The sequence below is a fragment of the Phasianus colchicus genome, chromosome 13, assembly GCF_987193195.1.
Source record: "Phasianus colchicus chromosome 13, bPhaCol1.hap1.1, whole genome shotgun sequence".
In the NCBI taxonomy this organism is placed as follows: Eukaryota; Metazoa; Chordata; class Aves; order Galliformes; family Phasianidae; genus Phasianus; species Phasianus colchicus.
The window spans coordinates 393,089-417,980 of NC_143448.1; the positions used below are offsets into that span (position 1 = coordinate 393,089).

The following is a 24,892-nucleotide window of genomic DNA, read 5'->3' on the forward strand; positions in this document are numbered from 1 at the left end:
TATTCCACCACAACTATCATGTTTTAATCCTCAAGAATACATTTTCTACCAGACCTATGCCATTTCCTCCCACAAATACCACCCTTCTCCCAAATACGCGGCATTTCCTCCCACAAGTACTACTCGGCCATCCAAAAGAGGACATTTCCTCCCCAAAGAAGGAGACTTGCTCCCTGAAAAAACAGCCTTCTCCCCAAACAGATGAAGTTTTCTACCAGAAAAACAGCTTTTCTTAGATATGCTTCACGCTTCATCCACAAAATACTATATGACAATGCCAAAGGTGACTTTTTCCAACAAAAATACGATCTTTTCTCCCACAAATATCACCATTCTCCCAAACAGACGACATTTTCTACCACAAGTACTACTTCACACTCCACAGGATGAGACTTACCATCATACTTTTCTAGACTTCATATCACAGTTTCCTCCCAAATTAGATTTCCTTCCAGACATACCAGCATTCCCCGAAACAGAGGACATTTTCCCCCGGAAATACCATCTTTTCTCCCAGAAATGCCAGCTTTGTCAAAGATATATGAACTTTTCTTCCAAATCCATGATATTTTCTCCCAGAAATATCAGTTTCCTTCTTCTCCAAAAAATATAACACTCCGATACCCAATATCTCATTTTCAGCCAAAACTATCACATTTTCTGACAGAAAAACTAGCTTTCTTCCAAAAATATGACATTATCTCGACAAAATACCACCATTCTCCCACAGAGATGGCATTTCATCCCACAAGTACTACTTCACACTCCACACGATGATACTTTCCATCAAGAATAGGGCATTGGACCACAGAAATACCAGCTTTCTGCCTAAGAGATGACATTTTCTCCCAGAAATACCACTTTTCTCCCAGAAATACAGGAACTTTTCTGCCAGAAACACCATGCTCATCCTCTCCAGATGTTGTTTTCACCCCAAACACTAGGACCTTTCCTCTCACTACTCCCTGCTTTTTCAAAACTAGATGGTCTTCTCTCCCAGAAATACTAGCATTTTCTGAAAGAAAAGAATGCTGAAAAATCTCTTCAAGTTATTCTTCCAGCTAAGGGTGACGTGATACACTCCTGACACAGTACCGTGGGAAGATCTTACCATAAACTGGGAATTTTGGCAGACTTGTGAGCAAGTGTTTCAGACAATCAGTTTGACTGCCTGCCATGAACCACGAATCATCTCTTTAGGAGGCTACAGCAGGGCTTCTCCTGAATAACAAATCTCTGAGGCTTTGACAAGGAGGCCTGGTGGGAGATTTGGAAAATCCAGTAGATGGTCCATGGGTCTGATGCCCTAGCTGACCACATCTCAGGGATTCTTATTACTGGATTTGTCCTTGCTGGGTTCCACTGAGCGCCCACCTTTCTGGGAGGTATGAGGTGCGCTCCTGAGCACCTCTGTCCATGGAGCTGCACCTGGAGGGGATGCCATAGAATCATTAAGGTTGGAAAAGACCTCTAAAATCATCTCGTCCAACCATCAGTCCATCACCACCCTGCCCACTAACCACATCCTTCATGCCCTCCAGCACTCCATGCTGTGGGCTGATGCTCCAAGAGCAGAGGTGACGGCATTCACTTCAGAACCTCATCCCTCGCCTAACCCAAAGCACCTCACCACCCAATTCTGGGGATACGCTCTGTGTGGGGTGGCAGATGAAGAACCTGGTCTTTAAGGACCACGGTGCCCTAAACTCGGTGGCCATGCCTGTGTGGATGTTTTTGAGGTTCATATCCTCATGTGGGAAGTGCTGGGCTGGCCATTTGCAACCAATGGCACACCGCATCCAGCAGACTGCACAGGGTTTTCTCATTTAAACAACCACTGTAGCACTCCAGGAAAATGGGAGCTGGGATGGAGCATCCATTACGGTAGAGCTGCACCGTGCTGCGATGCGATGACACGCAGTGCATCCGGAAGCAGCTTTATTTTTCACCCACGTTTTTAATTCCCGTGAGCAGAGCAGGAAGCACAGCCCCGCAGGCTCCAGCAGCACAATCTGCAAGCCGAGATTACAGCTTTGTGAGTGCAGGAGATATTTCCATCCTCCTGATGGCTGAGCCGAGAGGGAAAAAGGGGAGGGGAACAAAAAACGTCCATCTATGAGGCGAAAGCTCCCGAACGAGGAGCCCCGGGCACAATCCCGCGGCACCAACCCCGGCCCGCAGCGGGGCCTCACCCGGCCACCGCCCTCAGCGGCCCCACCCGCAGCCCCGCGCCCGTTGCTCGGCAGCTGCGAGCCAACCGAGCCTGCCGGGAAGGTGGAGGGGCAGCACCACGGATAGCAATTATTGGTCGAAGGAGGTGAGGGCGGAGCTCGAGGACGGCCGTCTTTTTCGCTATTGGCGGAGAGAGCCGTCAGTGCGGGGCGGGGGGCGGGGCCTCGCGGCTAGCGGGGCCGCGTTGAACGCCGCGTTAGGGCGGGGGAACGGAGCGAGGGGGCGGCGGCGGTCGAGGGTAAGCGAGCCGCCGGCTGCGAGGAGAGCGCGGCGAGGTAGGGAGCGGCGCGGGGGCCGTCCTCACCTGTCGCCGGGCGCTCCGCCCTCCCTCCTTGCGGCCCCCGGGCTCCGGCCGCGGGCGTGGTCCCTCGCGGTAGCGGCCGGGCTGGGGCTGTGCTTTCGTCTAAGGGGACCCTCGTCCGAGGGAGGGCGGCAGGCAGGCAGGCAGGCTGTGCGCGCGGTGCCACCGGCTGTGCGCCGCCGCGCGGACGGATGCCGGCTGCCCTCAGGTAGGTGGGAGGGGGGCGGAGAGGGCAGACCCCGGGAAGGCCGCCTCTGGGCGCGAGGGCTCCCCGCCGCCGTCGCTGCGGCAGGCGGCACCCCGGAGTGGCGCTGCGCGAGGGGGGGAGCGGCTGGGGGCTGCGGCTGGGGGCCGCGGTTGGGGGCCGCCTCCGTGCGCGGGGCGGGGGGAGTTGCGAGGGCAGAGCCGCGCGACTTCTTATTCGTATAGCCGCGCTTCTTTTCACAGCAACGTGAATAGCTGTAAAACACATAATTCTACCTAAATTAAGTTGTTTAAATTGGAGATAAACAGATGTCTTAGACCTCTTCTCTTATAAGAAATCTCCCTGTAAGTAAGTCGGCACGCGTGTTGTACCCTGATGAGCATTTTGATCCTGGAACCCTTTTATAGATGAAGTTGATGTATTTCTTCAAGTTCTCATAGAGCAAATTTAAAGTGGCATGGATCCAATGGAAGGTACAACCAGTTCTTTGGATATAAACGCGTTAAACACCAGAAAGATTGTTTATTCCTCTCATGTCTTGCATGTTTTAAATCAAAGCTGAATGTCTTCTCCTTTACTTGTTAGTGTTTTGCTATACTTCGTGATGCTCAGGGGCTGTTTGACATCTTCTTCTTATTCGCAGCTTCCTTTGATGGGGAGAAGCATGCCATCAATCTTCCTTCTGTAAACAGTGCATCGTTTGTCCTACGTTTCTTGGAGAAACTCTGCCACAGTCTTCAATGCGATAATCTTTTCAGTAGCCAGCCTTTCAGCCCCTACATGGGGTGTGCACATAGTCCCACGGAGTACGATAGGAACAAACCAGGTACTATCAAACAGCTGTTGTTTACAAGTACTGATATTTTTGATAAGTGTGGTTACTTTATGAAATTTAACATTTTAATCTGCTTTGCTATAACTTTAATTGATTGAAATGAATACTCTTCAGTTCTTAGAGGATTCGTTCCAGAGCACAAGTGCTGTGGCAGGTTGGGATAGCTCATACCACATGTGCAGAAATCATTTTGTTCTGCTAACTCTTTCTTGTGGTCAAGTAGGAATTGTACCACTGGGTTACTAAAAGAACAGACTCAAAACTTCACATTTTGCCTGTTCAATTTATGTTTGAATCATAAAATAACCTTGGAGAAAGATGCTTACTACCTTATAAGAAGGGGCTTGCTCTGAGAGATGATTCAGTTCAGCCTATCCTACAACATTAAATACTCTTTTCTTCCTTCTTTGTTCACCTTGCTCAGTGGCGGCTCCAAAATTTTAAATTCTGCAGCATACAGTCTAGTAGAGAAGGTGGGTTTTGCAGCTGGCTGCTTGTGACATTTTATGTGAGTTTTGGTACTCTGGGGGTATATAGAGTGAGAGGGAAATAACATGCTCAGGGTCTCCCATCAAATGGCTTGCAGTGCTGGTATTACGAGTCCCGGTCCAAGGGTTATCAGGAGCCATAGCTGAGGAAACTTTGACATCAATGCAGTTTCAGTCCTAGAGGTGCTGCTTTAGAAAATAAAGTATTGTGGTGGTTTTGGTAGTTCGGTTTTTATTTGTTTTGTTTTGTTTTTTTCCAGTAGAGAAATTGTATCTGTTTCATTTCATCAAATAAAAGTCATTTGCTTTAATACTTTTCAGGAAAGTAGCCTAAATTTGGAAATTTGGATGATGATAGTATAAACTAAGCTGTTACTTCAGCTTTTGAAGTTTGTATTGAATGACCGATTCTATGTGAAATGGATTTGTTACCTGGTGAATGACTTGATGTATGTTTTTGATTTGTACTTTCATGATAAGCCTTAAACCACTTTGCACAGTTTCCAGGTAAGTACTGTTCTTTTGTTTAGCACTGAAAGTCAAACTGTAGTGTGGAAATCATACATGCATGGTTGCTGAAGATAGCAGATACTGACCATTGTGCACAGACATTATTAACGCTGTGTGGGTGCTTCAGAATGGGCACCAATAGCAGGCGTATGCTATAGGGTTTGGTTTGTTGTATCGTGTCAAATCTGAGAAAAAATAGGGCAGCAAGGACAACTTTTAAGAATAGATTTTTGGTAGTTTAGAGCATGTACTGGTAGTTCTTGCTTTGCTGGGACTATTGCGTGAGTAGAGATGCAGGTTGTGATAGCTTTGTACGTTAGCAGGGTACGGAAAGGCTTTAGAGGTCAGATGGGAGTGAATTTGGGACTTAAGAAACAATGCAGTTCTAGCACGTGAAACATGTCTCTATTCTGTGTGCAGTAGGTGTGAAGAAAGCAGAAATATTCTGTATAAATATGGCTTGTTCTTTTTCAGTGTGTGTTTATGTCAACAAGCATGGAAATTCTGGGCCTCACCTGGATAAGAAAAAGGTTCAGGAGCTTCCAGATCACTTTGGACCAGGTCCTGTCAACGTGGTACTTCAACAAGCTGTACAAGCTTGTGTGGATTGTGCCTATCAATCCAAAACAGTCTTTGGATTTCTGAAATCTGGCCGTCATGGAGGGGAAATGATAACTGGTATGTGAAGATGTTTCTAATTTTTTTGTTTCTTCACTTGTTTGTGAACCTAGGGTAGGGAGAAAGAACGGAAGTAACCTGCAGTGAGATTCTATCACTTTTGTAACTCCTTAAGCATAGTCAAGAATGTATGTTTGTGAACTACTTTATTAAGATAGTCCTGGTGGAGTATACTTTATATCACTGGGAGTCCAGGATTTTCTGAACAGTTCTTAAATCAGAGTCTAGCAATAGCAAAGTTGAATTACATGTACACTATACAGTTAGGTTGTTGGTAATAAGCAGAGCTTGTGCATCTCAACAGCTGCAGCTATACAAGCTATACATTTGTCAAGTAAGCTCAGTATGAGTGGAGTATCAGCTTTATTAATTCAAGTCATTCTCATAATCTTATCCATACATAATGTTTGTGTTCTTAATACCTTAACCAAGTGAGTGAAAAGTTTCCAGCTAATCTCTTTAGCTTCCAGGCAAGTGATTCCACATGTTAAATTTGCTGCTTCCTCCTTTCTCCCATTCCCTGGTCTCTTAGGTCAGTGTTCGTTCTCTTATGTCCTCTATTAAGGAATAGGTTTAGTTCTGCTACATATTAATGCCATGCCTACAGATAAATTATCCTTACATCTCAAACTGAATAGCTGCTGCTTGACATTTTTTTTTTCCTTCTAGGCTAGGAAGTCTCTGTATGGCAGTTAGCACATCAATTCATAATTCTATCGCTGGCAGTAAAAAGACTTGGTGTTACTTTAATCTCCTTACATTAACACCAGGTGTGAAAGATGATTAGTGGAATACAGGTTTAATTAAATCCTTGTAAAAGATGTTGCTATCTAACAGTGTCTGTAACATAGCACCCTGACCTGCATATAGCAGAATTTCAGTAGTCCTTGCTTATGTGTCTGCACAAGTTTGTTCAAAAGATAGATGCTTCTTTTCTACTTTGTAATAGAAGTTTACTGGAACTGTGTAAGTATGGGTTTGAAACTTGTATTACTTTATTTTTTGCAAAACATATGAAATTTTATTATATTATTAATATAATAACATAGTTGTGCCTTGTTGTGCCTCATTCCAACAAGTCATTTTTTTTGGAACAAAATACACTGAGATGTGCTTTGCCAGTATTCTGATTGTTATTGTTCTAGAAGAAGGACTAAATTGTAGGCCAGTGGTGAATGTGGGCTATGATGGAATAGTTGAAAGTAATTATTTTACAAAGCAGATGTAATAAATAAATAAATAAATAAATATCTAGTTCTGATATGTTTTCATTCAAAAATCCTATAGGAACAGGAATTACTATTGTAATTACTGCTAGATTCAAAGAAGTCAGCTCAGTAGTCCTAAGCTCAAGAAGCCTGTGGGCTGCTCCTGAAGCAGAGTGCTGGAGCTCTCTCAGGTGTTACAGAGCCACAAGGCCCTTGTGGGTTTCCTGTGTTTTTTAGCTCTTGTCTTCTCATCATCTTGTTGGATAGGTTGCTGAGAGGCTCACTGAGTGATAAGTCAAATCGTAAGTCATTTTATAAAAAATTTTTGAGGGATATATTTTGAGAAGAACAAAATGTGGCTAAGGTTAATGTAACGCATTAAAATTCTTTGAAAGGGTAGATAACAGCAGGACAAGGGGAAATGGTTTTAAGGTGAAGGAGGGAAGATTTAAGTTGGATGTCAGGGGGAAGTTCTTTACAGAGAGAGTGGTGAGGTGCTGGAACAGGCTGCTCAGAGAGGCTGTGGATGCCCCGTCGCTAGAGATGTTCAAGGCCAGATTGGATGGGGCCCTGGGCAGCCTGGTCTAGCACTGAATGTGGAGGTTGGTGGCCCTGCATTGGCAGGGGGTTGGAGATTCATGATCCTTGAGGTCCCTTCCAACCCTGGCCATTCTGTGATTCTGTGAAAACCAACTGTGCAGTTGAATAGGAAGGTAGGGTGTAGACAGTAGAATTAAATGAGAAATTGCAGAATGAAATTGTGAGAATATTTTCTTGTAGAGTTTTTGTTTGAAAGTTGTTTGTTTTTTTTTTTTTTTGTATAGTTGGTTTTTCTTTAAGACTGGCAAGAAAAACAATTGTCTGCATCAGAGATTAAGGAAAGAAATCTAAATCTTTTGTGATGAACTTTCATGGCAAGTATTGTATTTGCTATAGTAGAAAACTGCATGCTGGGACTTGGATGAAATAATCTTGCTACAATATGTGTGAATAATTAGTGGGTTCTTTTGGTTCAGCTGCCAGAGAAAATAATTGTTTTGAATGGAGTTGAATTTAGGATTTTTTCTTACTCAAAACAAAAGCACAAACCATTTTAATTTTGCTTGATGCATAAGGTTTCAATTCAAGCAAATGTAACCAAAGGGAAATTAAAGGCTTGATTAGCAAGCGCACTCATGGTGGTGGTGTCAGCCCCTTTTTTCTGCTTCTAGCTCTGAGTCTGTGTCATTTAGTGGGATGAAACAGACTGAGGTTCAGATAAACCTTCTCAAGCAGAGAATTAAATCAGTCTCTTGGGTGATTTTCTTCACTATCAGACAGACACATTTGTCTGATAGCTTAGTGCTCAGCCTTTCTCCTGGCTTGAGCTTGCTGTTTGAAACATACCTACACAATGAAAAGTAAAGAAATGAGAATGACTCTTCATCCCAAGGGCTGGGGTTGCACAAACAAGCTCCATTCCCTGTTTATTTGTCATTTGAGGTTGAGGTTGTTGCACCTCAGAAGTGCTCCTTTTTATTTTCAGCCCTAGCATTTATCTTGGAAGTAAGAAGCTTATGTTGTTCCCAGGCAGAGCAGAGAGTTGAGCCTGTAGATCTGGATCCCACTCCTTTGCTTGGAGTTCCTATGGTTGCCCTCAGATGTTTGGAGTACAAGGGAGCTGTGTTTGCACTGAATCCTGTTTTCTTTTTTTTGTGGATTTTTCTCATGGTGTGACTTGGGGCATTCAGATGGCCTCAGATGTTTCTTGCTTTATCCTCCTGACAACTCTAAGATAATATTATTCTTTTCAGTGCTTCTTTTCAAAATGAGAAATTAAGATGTGGAGAACAAGTAATTTCCCTAGGGCCATGTAAGACTACCTGTGAGGCTATTATGAAGTTATCTGAATGTTTGCTGCAGCTGATAGTGCTACCTTGAAGTAAATACCAGGAGATCAGGCTGTGCTGGGTCTCACAGCCCATTTGCTCTCCAGAACTGGTTGAGCTCCTAGCAGAAATATGCCTCCCGAGACCTTTTCCCCAAACAGGAGGTAGAGAGCCTTGTGTCTGAGCCACATGTGAATCATTAGGTTTTCATTCAAACATTGGAGTCTGGAAAAAATGTGAATGGGCCATGGAAACCCGTGGGTCCAGGATTTATCCCTGTGGTACTGACTCTTAAACTCTAGGCACCTGCACTGATCACCACACAATGAAAGCAAACGAGAGGTAGTGTGTTATTGTTGATGCTAGCTCGTGTACTTGCATTAACCCTAATCATAGGCTCACTTAACAGTATAAGTCAGTCACGCTTCTGATTTCCTAAGGAAGCATAAAATATGCTAGAGCTGGGGCGTTTTCTTTGTTTTTGCATGTAATATCTGTCTTCTTCTGTAACGCAATATGGGTATGCTTCTTATTTCAGACTTGTGAATAAAGGCTTTCTTGTAATTTTTGTGGGTTTGTTTTTTTTTTTTTTTTTTTTTTTTTGAAAATGCATCTGCCACTAACCAAATGTGATCCTTTACAGCTCTGCTTACCATTTGGAAACTCAAAAACAGAAAGCTGCCTGAGAAGACAAATTGATGCATAAACCTGGGAAAATTATCATTAACTACTACTACTATAGTACTACTATCATTCTAAATATTTAGGGAGCAAGGAAGGAAGTTAATAAGTTAAAGATGTTGGCCCATGTTCAGTCTCTTTGTAATCACTCATTCAAGTCCATTCTTGTGGTATCTCTGCCACCTAGATTTTTTAGAATTAAGTTGGAGTTTCATCACTGTAGCGTTGACAGCAGGATGGATTTCTCTAATGGTAAAATATCAAATGACAAGATGAGTTTCTGTAGTCAAAATTTCAGTGGTGATGCATGCCAGCAACGTTTTGTTGCAACGTTCTTAAAAGAAGAAATCTTTTACAGCGTGCAAGTTCTTTAAGATATGGTGATGCATTGTGGTTTAACCCAGCAGATCACTGAGCGTCACGTGGCTGTTCATTCACTGCCCCCATCTCAGTGAGATGGAGAGGAGAAATGAGGGAAAAAATGAGATAGAGAAAAAGAAAAGCATAATAATTATGGCATGTATATCTACATATACACACACATACTTGTAATCTAGATTTATAACAACGGATGCACAAGCAATTGCTCATCTCCTCTTGAGGTCTTGAAACAGTAAACGTTCGGTGCAGAAAGTCTATATCAAATTAACTTGAAAAACTGATGCTTTCCAGCTTCAGGTGAGACAGTTATTCATTGATCTTTTGTACATTTCAAGTGTGCAAAAACTCACCTCTGGAAGACTGATATTTGTAGATAAAATTGATATGGCTTGCTGGGCTCTGTTAGTGGCTCTTAGATGTAGTAAATTTGATGTTGTTAATGATCTTCTGCATATGGAAGTTCTACTTCTGCTGAATTTACCTGTCATTAACAGCTTGCTGCATTGTGAAATCATTAAATAGCAGCCTTTAACATATTTAACTCTGGTTTTTGAAAAGCTGAACTTCCTAATTGGGACTCATACATGTATGAACCCTTGGTGTCTGGTGCTGACTTGAGAATAAAACTTCAGTTATTACTTACAGGGCCTGCCTTACAGCATAAGATCACATGGCAGTGCCTTCTGCTTTCAGTATTTTACCAGTGCTGTGGTACAACTGGGTCTGGTTAATACCTGTTCAGATACAAGACAGAGTAAGGAAAATGTGTTTATTATTTCAGATCAGCCCTTTTTTACAAGGCATCGATTGGTTACTTGGTGGTGAATGTTGGGTTCTATTGCAGATGTGATGCCATCCATGCAGTAATGGATGGAAATACATTAAAGGAGCAGCATAACAATTTATTTCACAGGGCAAAGGTCAAGAGAGTGCTGATTCCATATTACAAATCTAACAAAACTGAAGTGGCAGAAGCATTCTTTGAAGGCTTAAGCAGATGAGGGATGTTCAGTTTTCTGTTACAAAACCTAAATCAGAGAGCATTGAAATCTGTTGAATTTTGGAATAGTTGAGAGTAAGAATGTGAATTCTGTTTGTAACAGAAAAAAACTTGTTCTCATTCCATCCCTCTACTACTCGCATCTGCTCCACATGTCGAAGTAGGAAAAGAGTCATTTGTTGCTCCGTTAATTGCAAAACTGTATTTGTCAGACACCAATTCTGAATCAGCTCTCATACCTGTTACCGTGCTTTCAATAACAAGACTGCAGTTGGGGTTGGTTTGTAGGGAGGCTAGATGAATTGAAAGGGAGTGGATTGGGATAGTATAGCTGCTGGACAGAATCACCTATTTTAAAAGATGATCATCCTATGAAGTATGCCAGTTTTCCCACCTTGTGTATGTGACCTGAGGAGCTATGTTAAGATAAGCTTAAGATAATGGCAGGACAAGGGGAAATGGCTTTAAGTTGAGGGAGGGAGGATTTAGGTTGAGTATCAGGGGAAGTTCTTTACAGAGTGAATGGTGAGGTGCTGGAACAGGCTGCCCAGAGAGGCTGTGGACACCCCTCTTCCTGGAGGTGTTCAAGGCCAGTTGGATGAGGTCCTGGGCAGCCTGGTCTAATATTTAATAGGGAGGTTGGTGGCCCTGCATATGGTGGAGGGGTTGGAGCTTCATGATCTTTGAGGGTCCCTTCCAACCCAAGCCATTCTATGATTTTCTGATTCTAAGCTCAAATGCTAGTGTCTTGGGAATCAAAGCAGAGTTTCTCTTTGCCATCCCTATTTACAGTTGCTTAACTAGGATCTGTAGTATCAGAAAGAAACCTGGGATATAATTGGAGTAAATGCAATTAAATTCTTCTGTAAAATAGTCAATTTAAAACCCTTTATGTCTTGAGCGATCATGGAAAGAGTGACATAAAATGATTATTTAACGGATGTATTTGGGATCTCTGCTTGATTACTATAAAAAGATTCCTTCATAAGACATTGTATGGAGTTGGCTGATATTTGCTGAAATACACCTGTTGAAACTTTCTGGTGTGGAATATTGCTTCCAGTATTTCATCATACCTTTAAAAACTTACGAAGTTTCAATCTACAAGTTTTGGACTCCTTCATAGTGCTTTTCTGTAGCCATTTGAAGTATTACTTCTGCCTTTCAGTCTTGCACTGAGACTTCATTTGGTGGTCTCATTCTCTACTGATCTAATTTTCTCATTTGTTTCCTTTAATATTATAGTGCTTATCATTGATTGTGTCTGTTAGTATCTCTGAAATTCTATAGAAAGATGGCTATTGCTTTCCTTTTAGCAAGTTGCTGCAGCTACTTCAAGCCGACAAATAAAAGTTTGCTTTCTCCAAAAACCTCAGTAGCCACTGCTTTGCTTTTTTGATACAGATCAAACTAGAAAGTCTATCATTATTGTCTTGAGGATTGTGTACTTGAAAGAGAAGGGCTTGTGGACTTAAAAGCTTCTTTTTGCCACAAGTGTTGTGTTTAATAGAAGATGTTATGGTGGATTGCATGTCTTGCTTTACTGAATTCACTAAGTAGGGAACCGGTTCTCTGGGTGTCTTTGTTCCACTTTGGGATAATGTTGCCTGAAGATCATAACTGTGAAATACACCTCAAGTTCTTCACTAAACTCCAGTTTTATACAGACTTCAGGAGAGAGAACGTAATTGCTAATAGAACAAGTTAAACGTGCTTAAAAAGCTCTCTGTGTGTTTTTTGTTGCTGTTGTTTGTTTGTTTGTGGAAAATACTCTTCCTTTATTTAATTCTGGAATTTTCCCAAGAAATTATTGGAAGTTGTCATATAAGAAGAGTAATAAAGAGCATATTCTAGGAACTTGTTTCACAGATTGTACCAGTTACCCCCAAGAATATGCTGCTCCACTAGCATAGGTTTTATAACTTTCATAGAGTAATTTTCAAGATGGTAATGTGGAGTTTACACTTCTGTGAACCCATTAGCTATATTTTCCAGCTCTTAACTCTCTTGCCAAAGCAGCATTTGTTTCATGCAGATTTTTGCATCAGGCTTCCAACTTCTTCCTCAAGCTAGATGTTGGCCTAGTGCAAGTGGAGCTGAGAACATACAATGATGAGAGAATGGAGTGGTGTTCCCACTGATGTTTAACGACTCGTAGTTGCAGCATTGTGATCAGACTGTATTGTGTTAGTGTGCATGTGAGTCTAGGATTTACAGCCTTCTGCAGCTCTGCATGTAGTCTCTTCAGTTTTTTGTGATGGCTATTGTCTCCGAACATATGGAGATCTACAGATGATAATTGTCCTCTTGCATATGAAGTTAGAGACTCCCTCTACTGTGTAGAACAAATTAAACATTTGCTAGTTAACATGAGAGGGTTTTTTATGTTAAAAAATTCTTTTTATATTTATAAAAAATAGAAACATAATGCACTCCTAAACAAATTCTCAGAAGATAACCATTAAGAAAGATAATGAAAATGCTTGACTGAGATTGCATATGTGTTAATGCTAATATCAGACAATGAAAAAAAAATCAAACCTTATGTCCACATCCTGCTCATAATATTTAACATATACAGCTGAGATGATTTATGGAAGACTGTCTCAAACTTGTCTATTAGACATTTTACTGGAAACTTTTTAATGTAGTAAAGGACCAGTGATTACTTGAGAATGACTATTCTTCAGTAAGTCTTGTCTCACAGGAGACTTGTTAACAGGCTTGGAGCTTGTTATTATCTTCAAGAGAACATAGCAAGGAATTAAATAACAAAGCTACAAAGCCCATCGTTTTGAACAGATTGATGCTTTTGTTTTCTGTAGCAGAAACGTTACGTATAGAAGAAAACAGCACTTCCAAAGAGCATCGCTTTTCTGAGGACTCTATGGATTCTGCACTTAATTCAGTAAATCTGTCAAGCCCAGCCCGTCGAAATTCCACTGAATATCGTACTTCGGGGAGTGCAGCATATTACAGGAATTCCTTTCAGCCAGTGACTGCTACCTCAAATTCAGCCCCGATCCTGCGCCGGCTGTCATTGAGCTCTGCTGGGAACAGCAGTTACTATGAAGTCAGTAGGAATCGAATACAGAGGAGGATTGAAGGTATGCCTGAACTTTCCAAAGTATGTAACAGCTTTTATGAACATGCAAAGTCCGTGAGTTATGAACAAAGAAGTTCTTTGCCACAGAAAATACGTTACATATGGAGTGAGATGTTGTGCTGTTGCCAAGCACATCAGGCTTGCTAATGTAACTTCAAATGCAGAACTTAAGCGTGCTAGAACTAATACCATGGTACAAGCCAGAGGAGTCTTGTCTGCTGCTCTTTCCTCTCACTGCTGTCGTGGACCCTGCAACAGGCTGGATTGGACAGTGCTGGTTAAACACAGCTTGTTTCCTGAGCATTTTATCAATTATTTCTGTATTGCTGATATACAGATATAGGGTTTTTTCCTGTTCCTCTGCACAGTTGAATTTCCATTTGCCACTTTCCCAGATACTGGCATCTTGGGACCTGGGAACCAAACACAAGTCAAACTAATCCCTCTAGGTATGTCATAATGCTGGTTTTTATGTTGCTGTAATTATCTGCAGTTGTATAGAGTATTTAAGACAAATGGAACTGTTTGGTACATGAAAGAAAATAAAACATCCTTTATTTTAATGTATGACAAAGAATGAATAATAAAAGCCTATTGTTAAGAATGTCATATGTAAAATGAAATGTGTTAGTCCTGTACAGACTAGTGATACTTCTTCTTTTCACAATATTCTTACGCTGAAAGCTGCAAGTTCCACAACTGGACCAGATCTGAATTCACTTAAAAGGGAACCTTCAAGAATATTGAATAAGGGGGTGGTGATGGTTTACCAAAGCAAATGGTGATGTGGCAAGTTCTGTGATTGACTTATGGTTCCAGTCTGCACAGATACAAAGCTCCAAGGCCAAAATTTTGCTAGAAGAAGTGAAGTCAATCACATTCTCTTCTCATGAATACTATTTACATTTTGTAAAAACAATTGAGAAGCAAAAACATCTGTGAACTGATCGGTGAACTGTCACCCAGTCATAACAACATTCACACAGTATTACATAATCTTGTATACACCTAAAATACATTGGGAATTTCCCTCAAGAAGCATTGATCAGTTTTTATCTTTCTGCCATTCAACAAGACCTGGACAGGGTGGAAAGGGAGAGAAAAAACCTTATGAGGTTCAACAAGGGCAAGTGCAGAGTCCTACATCTGGGGAAGAGTAACTGCATGTATCAGTACAGGTTAGGGTCTGACTTGCTGGAAAGAAGCACTGCAGAGAAAGGCCTGGGTGTCCCTGTAGACAGCAGGGTGACCACAAACCAGCAATGTGGCCTTGTGGTCAAGAAGGCCAATGGTATCCTGGGATGCATTAAAAAGAATGTGGCCAGCAGGTTGAGTGAGGTGATCTCCCCTCTCTTCTCTACCTTGGTGAGGCCACATCTGGAGTGCTGTGTCCAGTTCTGGGCTCCTCACTTCAAGAAATACAGAACTTCTGGAGAGAGCCCAGTGGAGGGCCACAGAGATGATGAGGGGCCTGGAGCATCTCCTGTATGAGGAAAGGCTGAGACCTGGGGCTGTTCAGCCTGAAGAAGAGAAGGCTGAGAGAGGATATTATCAATGCTTATAAATACCCAAAGGGTGGGAGTCAAGCAGATGGGGCCAGGCTCTTGCCTGTGGAGCCCAATGACAGAACAAGGAGCAGGGGACACAAACTGGAATAAATGACGTTCCATTTGAACACAAGGAAGAACTTCTTTACTGTGCCCAGGAACAGACTGCCCAGAGAGGTGGTGGAGTCTCCTCTGGAGATATTCAAAACTCATCTGGACGTTTTCCTGTAACTTACTGTAGGGAACCAGCTTTGTTAGACTCAATGACTTGCAGAGATTCTTTCCAACCACTGCAGTTCCCCCTTGAGAAAATGTCTTTCTCCAGTTTTTCAGTTTAAAAGGAAATTACATCCTAATTCAAAAAGTCTTGTTAATTTTTAGGAAGAGACAGATCTCTTGGTAAATAATGACAGAACAGTCTGTCTGAGCTTTCATAATACCTTTACTGAAGAACTGATTAGAATTTCTCCAACACATACATATGAGAGTTTACCTGATAAGAAACATCTAGAATGACCACAAATCCATTTCCTATCTTCTGAAAGCAAAGTATTATTTACTAACCAGCTAACTGCAGGAGAAGACTCTTAACAGAATAGAAATTTAACATGCTCCTTTTTGAAGAAAATGGTAGAAAAGAAAGAAGTGAGGAATAGAGGATACTGAAACCAACCTGGATCCACTAGAAAACTTCAAAGTAGGGACAGTTACAAAAGCTCAGCTATTCCCTTGAGGGAGTAAGCACAAAAAGAAAGACTGAAGCCTTTAGCTAGCAGTTTGTCAGAAAACAGTCTTAAATATGCGCAAGGGTGGAAAGAGACTTCCTATTTCCTTAAATGCAAGCAGATTGAAACAGTTTCTTTTGATTTCTGCATCTATGATTTTCATAAGCAGTTACAAGAACGGTGTTCTCAGATTGGATATTATGAGTAAATGCTTGTGTTGCATTTAAGGAAATAATAAACAGCAACTATTTCTCATCCAAGAAAAAGACAAACACGTAAACTGAATGAGCAGCTTATATACATATATCCCCTAGATATCTGCAGCACTCCCATGGTGTTGGCAGAAATGGCAGAGAATTTATAGAGATGCATACCTTCTCAAGCAGAAAGCAGAGGTTACTAAGGCACACTACCCCAGGTATAACCAATAGCAGTAGAAGCTTGTGCTTAGGCAACTCAAGTACACCTTTCACCCCCCACACGAATATTAAACATTACCATCATAGCATCCCCCCCCCCTTTTTTTTTCTCCTTTCTTTCCTTTTAAATTGTCTTTATCTCAGGCCCACGAGATGCATGGAAATCACATTTGGATTTTCCAGTCATGAGTAAAAACAGATTTTTAGAAACATTTTTGTGCTGTTGTTTTTGTTTTTAAACTAAATAAAAAAGAAATTAATTCACAATTGTCTCCATTTATTATTGATATTTAAGTTTTGAATTGAAATCTGCTTTTTCCCATTCTGGGCATGCAAAGTAGTATAACACTGTCTTGTCCATGCAATTTAATATGTAAAGAGTAAACGTTTTGCCTGGTAAACTGGCCACAACTCACTGTATTTTTTGCTATCCAACAATTTGTCTACAGTAACTTCGAGTTTCCCATTCCAAGTCCTTCATATGATATCTCCTTTTTCTCCCAAGTAGTAATAAGGGTCAGAAATACTACTTTCATTTTTCAGAATTTTAGTAATAGTATTTAGTATTTAGATTGTTCCCTAGGGAAGGGATGATTGAACAGGAAACAGCACAACACCTGCATTTTATAGCCTTTGTTCCTTGGTTACTTTTTTGATTAAGATAACTATATACATACTATAATATGGAAGGGGGGTGAAGGGGGAGGAGGGAATTATTTTTCCCCAACAATGTATTTTTGTAAATGCTGTAACATTTTTGCTCTTTCACGTTTTCCCTCCTGCCCTCAGACTCATTTTTGCTGACAACCCTGTGCTCTCAAAGCCATGTTCTAGGCTAATATTATAACAGGGAAGCTCTCTATAGGTGCCAGTTGCTTCTCTTTTCTTATCATCAATTTTTAGTTAGTTTTAGCATCATAATAGAGAAGAATTATTTCCCTGACTTGCCACCAACCACTTCTCACTTCTGACACTCTACCAAACTGATGGATGTTCTACATAAAGCAACACTTTCCTTCTTCCCTTTTGATTTAGTAGATTTTTTTTGATTTTAATGTTTGTTTCAGTCTACATATTGAAATAGGTTTTACTGGGCACCTTTACTTCTCAAACTTTCTGCATTCAGGTTTGTAAAGAAAGGCAGACTTTTCTTCTCCAAGATCAGACAGACAGCACATTCTTTGGCCAACAAATTCTTGTTTCTTAACAATACTGACATTTTGCTCTGCCAAGCATTTAAAACTGCATTCCTTTTAGAGACCTTCTCTTCGTTACAGTCTATATGTAACTGTGATACATATTTTCTCTGTATTTGGGAAAACCTAATAACAGATACAATTTACCACCAAAAATATTTGCAGTCATGACTTCATCATAGACTTTTTCCTACTTTTCCAGTACTTGTTTGATACTTTCTTTTTCTAGTAAGCAAAAATTCTAAGCCCTTGTCCTCCAGTAACTGTCTTTCATTTTCTGATACATTCAAAGATAACCTTTGGAGGCATGCCTTTTTCTGGGAAGCCAAGTTCTAACAGCAGAAAAAAATTTCAAAGGCTGTATGGAGAGCATCAACTACAATGGCAATAATATCACTGACCTTCCCAGAAGGAAGAAATTGGAACCTTCTAATGTGGTAAGAACATAACTTTATCATCATCTAAACTTCTGCTTCTCCTTCTAAGGAAAGTTTGTGAGTGTGTGTGACAGATGTTCTGAAATCATATAATATATAAAACAAAGTTTGTCACATGCCTAAAGATTTCATTATACATACTTTTATGATTTGTTTGTTTGTTTGTTTGTTTGTTTGTTTTTAATATCTGGGAACCTGTTTCTGCTGGGATTTAAGTTTCAGCTTTACAGAATTAGCCTTCAGCATCAGATGAATGTTTTTTAAAAGAAAACCAGTAGATCAGTATATACATTTTTGCTTTCATCTTATAGTAACCCAAAACTAGGATGGACAATATTTATTGTTAAATCAATTGCAGTGTGTCAAGGATCTAAATCCTGTTATCTTCCATCCCCACAGAGCAAGTTGCGTGGGTGTGCAAAATCATTAGAAAGGGATGGCTCAGAGCCATTTTATGGGAGCTCCGTAAAGCATCAAGATACTAAACTTTGAAACTGTTATTTAGCTTATTAACATTACAGGGATTATTAACATTACATTCTATTTTTTTCTCTCCAAAGCATTCATAGTTGCTTTCATGTTTAAACTTGTGTCTTTCTGTAAGGGTTGATCAGGAAATCACTTTAATTTCTGTATTTTTAAGAATCTAGGCGTTCCTAAAATAGTTGGTGGATTACATGAGCAATGTGGGTAGGAAATAAATGTATTATTACCCTGAATTTGAGATAGATCTGTTCAAGGCTTTCTTCTGTACAGTACTGCAGCCTTCACAAAGCCCTGCTCACAGTATGTATAGTTTGATTACTGCTTTTTTCTTTATGTGTTTTGCATAGTACATAACAGTAATGAAGAATAAGATATAAGATAAACATGTACAGTAGAAATAAAGTGCAATGATTCTTCTTGGACAGATGTGCAACTTCTGAGATGTCTGTAGGACAAATTCCAGCTTTTGAAAAGCATAGCACAGCTAACAGTTCTGTAGAGTGTCTATAAACTCCTCTTTCTGGTTTATTTGGATGTGAATTTTCTGTTTGCTTGTTTTGTTTGTTAGTTGATTACATTCTGTTGCCTGTGACATTAAAGCAAAATCTACATATGTAGATTTGGTAGTGTTAGAGGTTTACCACTAAACTGTGGCATGCTAGTTTAATCTGATGATTCACTTCTGAGAATATAAAAACAGAAGTGAACTTTGCTTTCAGATGAATTATTTACATTTCTTCCGCTCTTCAAAAACAGAATCAGTTTCACTTATGAAATCAACATGGATGTTTATGTTTCTTACAAAAAAACTTTTATTCTTCTAGTTTTGAACCTGATTTAGCATGAAAAATACTAAGCTGAAACTACTATTTTTGTTAACCACGTTTATGTTAATGGCACTTAAGCAATCCAACCAGGATCAAAGCTCCATTGTAGGAACTGTGCAGATGCATAGCAGTAGACATATCCTGCCCTAAAGAAAAAGCAAAAATAAGTAACGTAATGAAATGGAACACAAAGTAATTGGTAAAGTTATAAGAAGCATCATAGGGGGAAAAAAAAAATAGATGGACAAAGAATAAAAAAGAGGTTTGAGACAAAAATAAAAATGTTCTTACTGTCAGATTTCAGAAGTTGTACAAGGAAAAGGAGTAAAAAATTAAATTTATACAACGAGGATGTCCAGAAAATCTAAGAAGTTAATCTTGATTTTACATCGAACAAAAATAGAATGAATAAAAATCCTTAGGTCTCACAAATACGTATGTTATGATCATAAATGCACCATTAAGAGTCTTTCAACATCTTCTTAAGCAATTTATTCATTTTATCTTTAGAGGGTAACAATGTGGAGCAAAAAAGTTTTGCAGTCCTCTGTGATAGAACAAGTGGCAGCAAACCTTTGAGGAGAAAGAGTAAGATGGATGGCCTTAAACAGTTTTTGCTTTTATTAATGGAGCCTGATTTGTTTTCACAGAAATGAGGCAAATAATAAACATACACAAAAAGGAGAGTAGGAGATAGAAGGACAACAAGAAAAAAAAAATGGAGTGTCAAATTTTCTCCCAAATGGACTTGCAAGAGTTGACAGTGACTTACTAGAGCATTAATTTCTTCTTTACAGCTTTATTCAGGTCTAAGACAGAAAAAAAGAACATGCACACGAGTCTTCCAATCCATATTTTCTATGTTATTTAAAGTAATAAGGTTATGTATGGTACTTTATGTTGGTTTCATTTACATTTACAGGTACTAAAATCTAACAAGTTTCTCAAAACCTGTAACAGAAAAATGCTGAGAAGAATCAAATTTATTGCTCTCTCTCTTCACATACATTGGGCTTATGATCCTCCCACTTCAGTGGCTGCTCTTCCATGTATTACTGAGTGCAATCATGTACAAATATAAGATAAACATTTTCTTTAAAGTATTTATAGTATGTTGCGCTCAAATAAATATTTGAGAAAAATAAAGAAATAACCTGACAGCTATTAATCAGAGTTTTATTGCCTTTAATATATGATCCATCCTGATATAGCAATTATTGTTGTTTTAGTAAATGCATTACCTCACTTTTACAGGTTTATTTTCAGCCAGTATATATATCCTTTTGCTCAACACAACAGAGAACTTTCCAATAGCCAAAAAACATTCTGCCTTTAAATTAAATTAATCTTCTTGGAAATACTACTCTTCCAACTCTCCTGTTCTGTATGTCAGCTACTGCTCAAAGCTGTCTACTGTTCCTCCTGTTAACCATACAGTTATTAAAACTTGGTATATGAATACCTTTTCATCATGTTTATCCACAATAAATGAATGAGACTTCTCCCCATAGAATCTTTCTATGAAACTTTCCATCCCTCTGTCTTTCTGCTAAATCTCAAATAATCTGAACTGCAGTTCATTTAGATATTAGACCTCAGGTTCAGATAACATCCTTGAGGTAATAAAATGTTATTGTCTGACAGATCTAAAGTGATATTTTTCCTGTAGAAAATTCCATGGGGCGCTTACACTGAAACTGAGAAGTGTTTTTCCTGCTCTTGCTGAGTGAGGGTTTAAATAGGAAATGCATATACACAGAGCAAAATTTGGAAGGTAACATTTCCCATCAGGTCTTTTCAGTATTACAGATACTAAACTGTACAATCAACGTAAGTGAAAGCAGATACCCGTGAGATGCTTGTCAGCATGATCAAGATGAGACATGAATGCTGTCTTCAAAGGGCAGCATGGTGAATATTTTGAATATGAAAATATATTTTCTTCTTATAAAGTCAATTTTGTCTCTGTTTCTCCTTACGTATTTACTTTTGGCTAATGACTTAAAGCAATGAATGCAGCTACATGAGTAGGTATTTAGATTTTTGAGTAGCAGAGAACTTAGAAATAGACATGCTTGTATTCTGTTTTATGTGTTTTACTTGTAATCTGTTTTTGCTTCTCAGTACAATAGGCTCTCAATCCAGTCAGAGCAAGAAAAAGATTTTTAAGACTTGCATGTGCTGATTAAGGTGATTGAGTTTTTTCTACTATTATTTTCCTTTTAGTTTAGCAATAAAGAAATACATTAAAAAAATGCAGTAGGGGAAAGATCTGCCCATGGATTTGTTGTATTTGTGCATATCTAAATAGCAGTACAGGCATCTTGTCATCCCAAGGACACCATGGAGTATTCATATAATATAAAGAGAGATGATGGGGATTTTCTAATAACTAAATTGGAAATCAGAAATGTTACTTTTTTTTTTTTTTCCCAATTTACCAGTTTGCAAGCAATGCCTCCTTTTCCATAAAGACAGCTCTTCAAGAAAGCCCATTTCTAACACTCACAGACCTGTGCAGAACACCGTTTTTCATAGATGACAGACAGTAACTTTACAATAACATCAGCCATTTCTTTCAACACTGTCACAAATACCATTCAACAACAAATAGCATTCAACTAGGCCTCAACTTCCTAATTTCATTGAAGCCTGTATACCTTTCATTCAGTGTTAACATTACTTGAAAAAAAGTGTTTGGACGTTACATTATATTATCCTCAGTTCATCGTGTTGTAGCAGATCTAATCTTTAATGAAAACGAGACATGTAGGAATCCTATTTGAACTTTTCTTTTATCTTCACTCTTATTTCAAAAAGAAAGTAGTTGATTAAACACACCTAGTGACAAACCAACATGTGATTATCATCTATAATAAATGATACTCCTGCTTGCTAGTATAATTGTATTTGCTTTTCTTGTTGCCTTTGTTTGTTTCATCCACACCAGCAGATGTGTTGAGAAAACTGACTGGGAGAAAAGAGGTCATTCCCTGGTCCTGGTTACAAAGACAGCACAGACACAGCCCATGGTGACTGAAAAACAAGGAATAAAGAGGTTCAAGACTGTACTGCAAAAGTGTATTGCAACTGCAGGTTGCTTAAAGAAGTAGAAGCAAAGGGAATGTCCACAGGTTTGAAAAAGTGGCCTGCAACTACACAATATTCATTGTTTCAGAAAGGAGATTTAACGATGCAAAATCTTTGGCAAGAAAACAGTTGTTTTTAGGGATCAAATAGAGAGAGAAATAGTGCTGGGGACCTAGACTCCTTTTAGGACATAATACTTGTCTTGTCTCTACACATGAAAATATTTTAAATTACTAGCTGAGAGATCAGGGGTCCTGAACCATGGTATGTTCATTATTGTTGATTGCATGTACTGTGTCATATCACTTAAAAAATTAAAAACATTAATGGCACTGAAATTTCAAACTGGGTGCACGTACCACTGTGCATAACAACTGACAAGCTATTATCTACGTTGATTAAAACTCTTAGTGCTAGTGTTTTAGCTTCTCCAAAAGCAAGGAATAAACAATTTGAATGTAGGCTTTATCAGTATTTGTACTTGTAATAAAACCAGGAATATTCATAGAATCATAGAATCATAGAATTTGTTTTTGAGTTGGAAGGGACTCTTACAGACCATTGAGTCCAGTTCCCCAGTAATGAACAGGGACACCCACAGAGCTCAGAGACCTCAGAGGCCTGTCCAGCCTGACCATGAATATCTCCCCACTGCCATAATGTTGTCTTGCCCCAGACCTATACAAGACTACAAAGTGAGTCACCAGCTCTGGATTCCTACTTAGGAGGGGTTTTTTCTCCGCACGAAAGAATCCACAGCTCTCGACTTTCTGTAACGTCCTCTCTGAAAACACAACGTGTGTCGTTCCTGGAACTTCTAGCTGCCTTATTAGAGGGGCTTTTCCCTTCTACTCTGTTCCTCACAGAATGCTGAAGTGTAGCATCGGAAAAACAGAGAAAAACGAAATGTCGCTAGGAATAAAAGGAAAGGCATAAGAATGAGAGAGAAGCGTAGTGCAGAATGCATGGACACAAGGAGAAGACAGAACCGCTCCTTTGCGATGTGCGCAGAAGAAGCCGCTCGTCCGAGAAAAGCATCCGGCTGAAGACGCTCTTTCTCGGCATGCGAGAGAGACGAGACCGCTGCTGAAGGCAGAAAGCGGCATTCGGGGAGAACCGCGATTTCTCGGCCAGCAACTGCAAACTCTCCGAAGCGGTTAAGAGAGAGTGGCGCTGTCAACCCACGAGAGCGAAATAGCGAAATTGCTATGCCGAGAAGGTGCGATTTCAGAATACTGCATTTCCTGAAAACAGGGGTTTTTTTCTCCGCAGGAAAGAATCCACATCTCTCGACTTTCTGTAACGTACTCTCTGAAAACACAACGTGTGTCGCTCCTGGAACTTCTAGCTGCCTTGTTAGAGGGGCTTTACCCTTCTACTCTGTTCCTCACAGAATGCTGAAGTGTAGCATCGGAAAAACAGAGAAAAACGAAATGTCCCCAGGAATCAAGGGTTAAGAATGAGAGAGAAGCGTAGTGCAGAATGCATGGACACAAGGAGAAGACAGAACCGCTCCTTTGCGATGTGCGCAGAAGAAGCCGCTCGTCCGAGAAAAGCATCCGGCTGAAGACGCTCTTTCTTGGCATGCGAGAGAGACGAGACCGCTGCTGAAGGCAGAAAGCGGCATTCGGGGAGAACCGCGATTTCTCGGCCAGCAACTGCAAACTCTCCGAAACGGTTAACAGAGAGTGCCGCTGTCCACCCACGAGAGCGAAATAGCGAAATTGCTATGCCGAGAACGTGCGATTTCAGAATACTTCATTTCCTGAAAACAGGGGGTTTTTTCTCCGCAGGAAGGAATCCACAGCTCTCCACTTTCTGTAACGTCCTCCCTGAAAGCACAACGTGTGTCTCTCCTGGAACTTCTAGCTGCCTTGTTAGAGGGGCTTTTCCCTTCTACTCTGTTCGTCACAGAATGCTGAAGTGTAGCATCGGAAAAACAGAGAAAAACGAAATGTCCCCAGGAATCAAGGGTTAAGAATGAGAGAGAAGCGTAGTGCAGAATGCATGGACACAAGGAGAAGTCTGAACCGCTCCTTTGCGATGTGCGCAGAAGAAGCCGCTCGTCCGAGAAAAGCATCCGGCTGAAGTCGCTCTTTCTCGGCATGCGAGAGAGACGAGACCGCTGCTGAAGGCAGAAAGCGGCATTCGGGGAGAACCGCGATTTCTCGGCCAGCAACTGCAAACTCTCCGAAGCGGTTAACAGAGAGTGGCGCTGTCCACCCACGAGAGCGAAATAGCGAAATTGCTATGCCGAGAACGTGCGATTTCAGAATACTTCAATTCCTGAAAACAGGGGGTTTTTTCTCCGCAGGAAGGAATCCACAGCTCTCCACTTTCTGTAACGTCCTCCCTGAAAGCACAACGCGTGTCTCTCCTGGAACTTCTAGCTGCCTTGTTAGAGGGGCTTTTCCCTTCCACTCTGTTCGTCACAGAATGCTGAAGTGTAGCATCGGAAAAACAGAGAAAAACGAAATGTCGCTAGGAATAAAAGGAAAGGCATAAGAATGAGAGAGAAGCGTAGTGCAGAATGCATGGACACAAGGAGAAGACAGAACCGCTCCTTTGCGATGTGCGCAGAAGAAGCCGCTCGTCCGAGAAAAGCATCCGGCTGAAGTCGCTCTTTCTCGGCATGCGAGAGAGACGAGACCGCTGCTGAAGGCAGAAAGCGG

The 24,892-nt window shown here is 40.5% G+C and overlaps 1 protein-coding gene across 6 annotated transcripts in view; it reads left to right on the forward strand.

Annotated features, from left to right (window-relative positions):
* Positions 1-2,897: 2,897 nt before the first annotated feature.
* LOC149916085 (uncharacterized) overlaps positions 2,898-24,892 on the forward strand; it is a 107,459-nt gene continuing 85,464 nt past the window's right edge. The window contains exons 1-5 of one of the 6 annotated variants that reach the window (XR_016470797.1): positions 2,898-3,211; positions 3,382-3,564; positions 5,046-5,249; positions 13,213-14,831; positions 17,673-18,112. Coding sequence is in view for 4 of the 6 variants with exons in the window: in XM_090149639.1 (XP_090005765.1) it covers positions 3,196-3,211; positions 3,382-3,564; positions 5,046-5,249; positions 13,213-13,640 (831 nt within the window). In the remaining 2 variants the exon portion in view is untranslated. Of the gene's footprint in view, positions 3,212-3,282; positions 3,565-3,997; positions 4,221-5,045; positions 5,250-13,212; positions 15,286-17,672; positions 18,113-24,892 lie in introns of those variants that run through there. The other 5 variants (XM_090149639.1, XM_090149641.1, XM_090149638.1 and 2 more) reach the window with 5 other exon arrangements.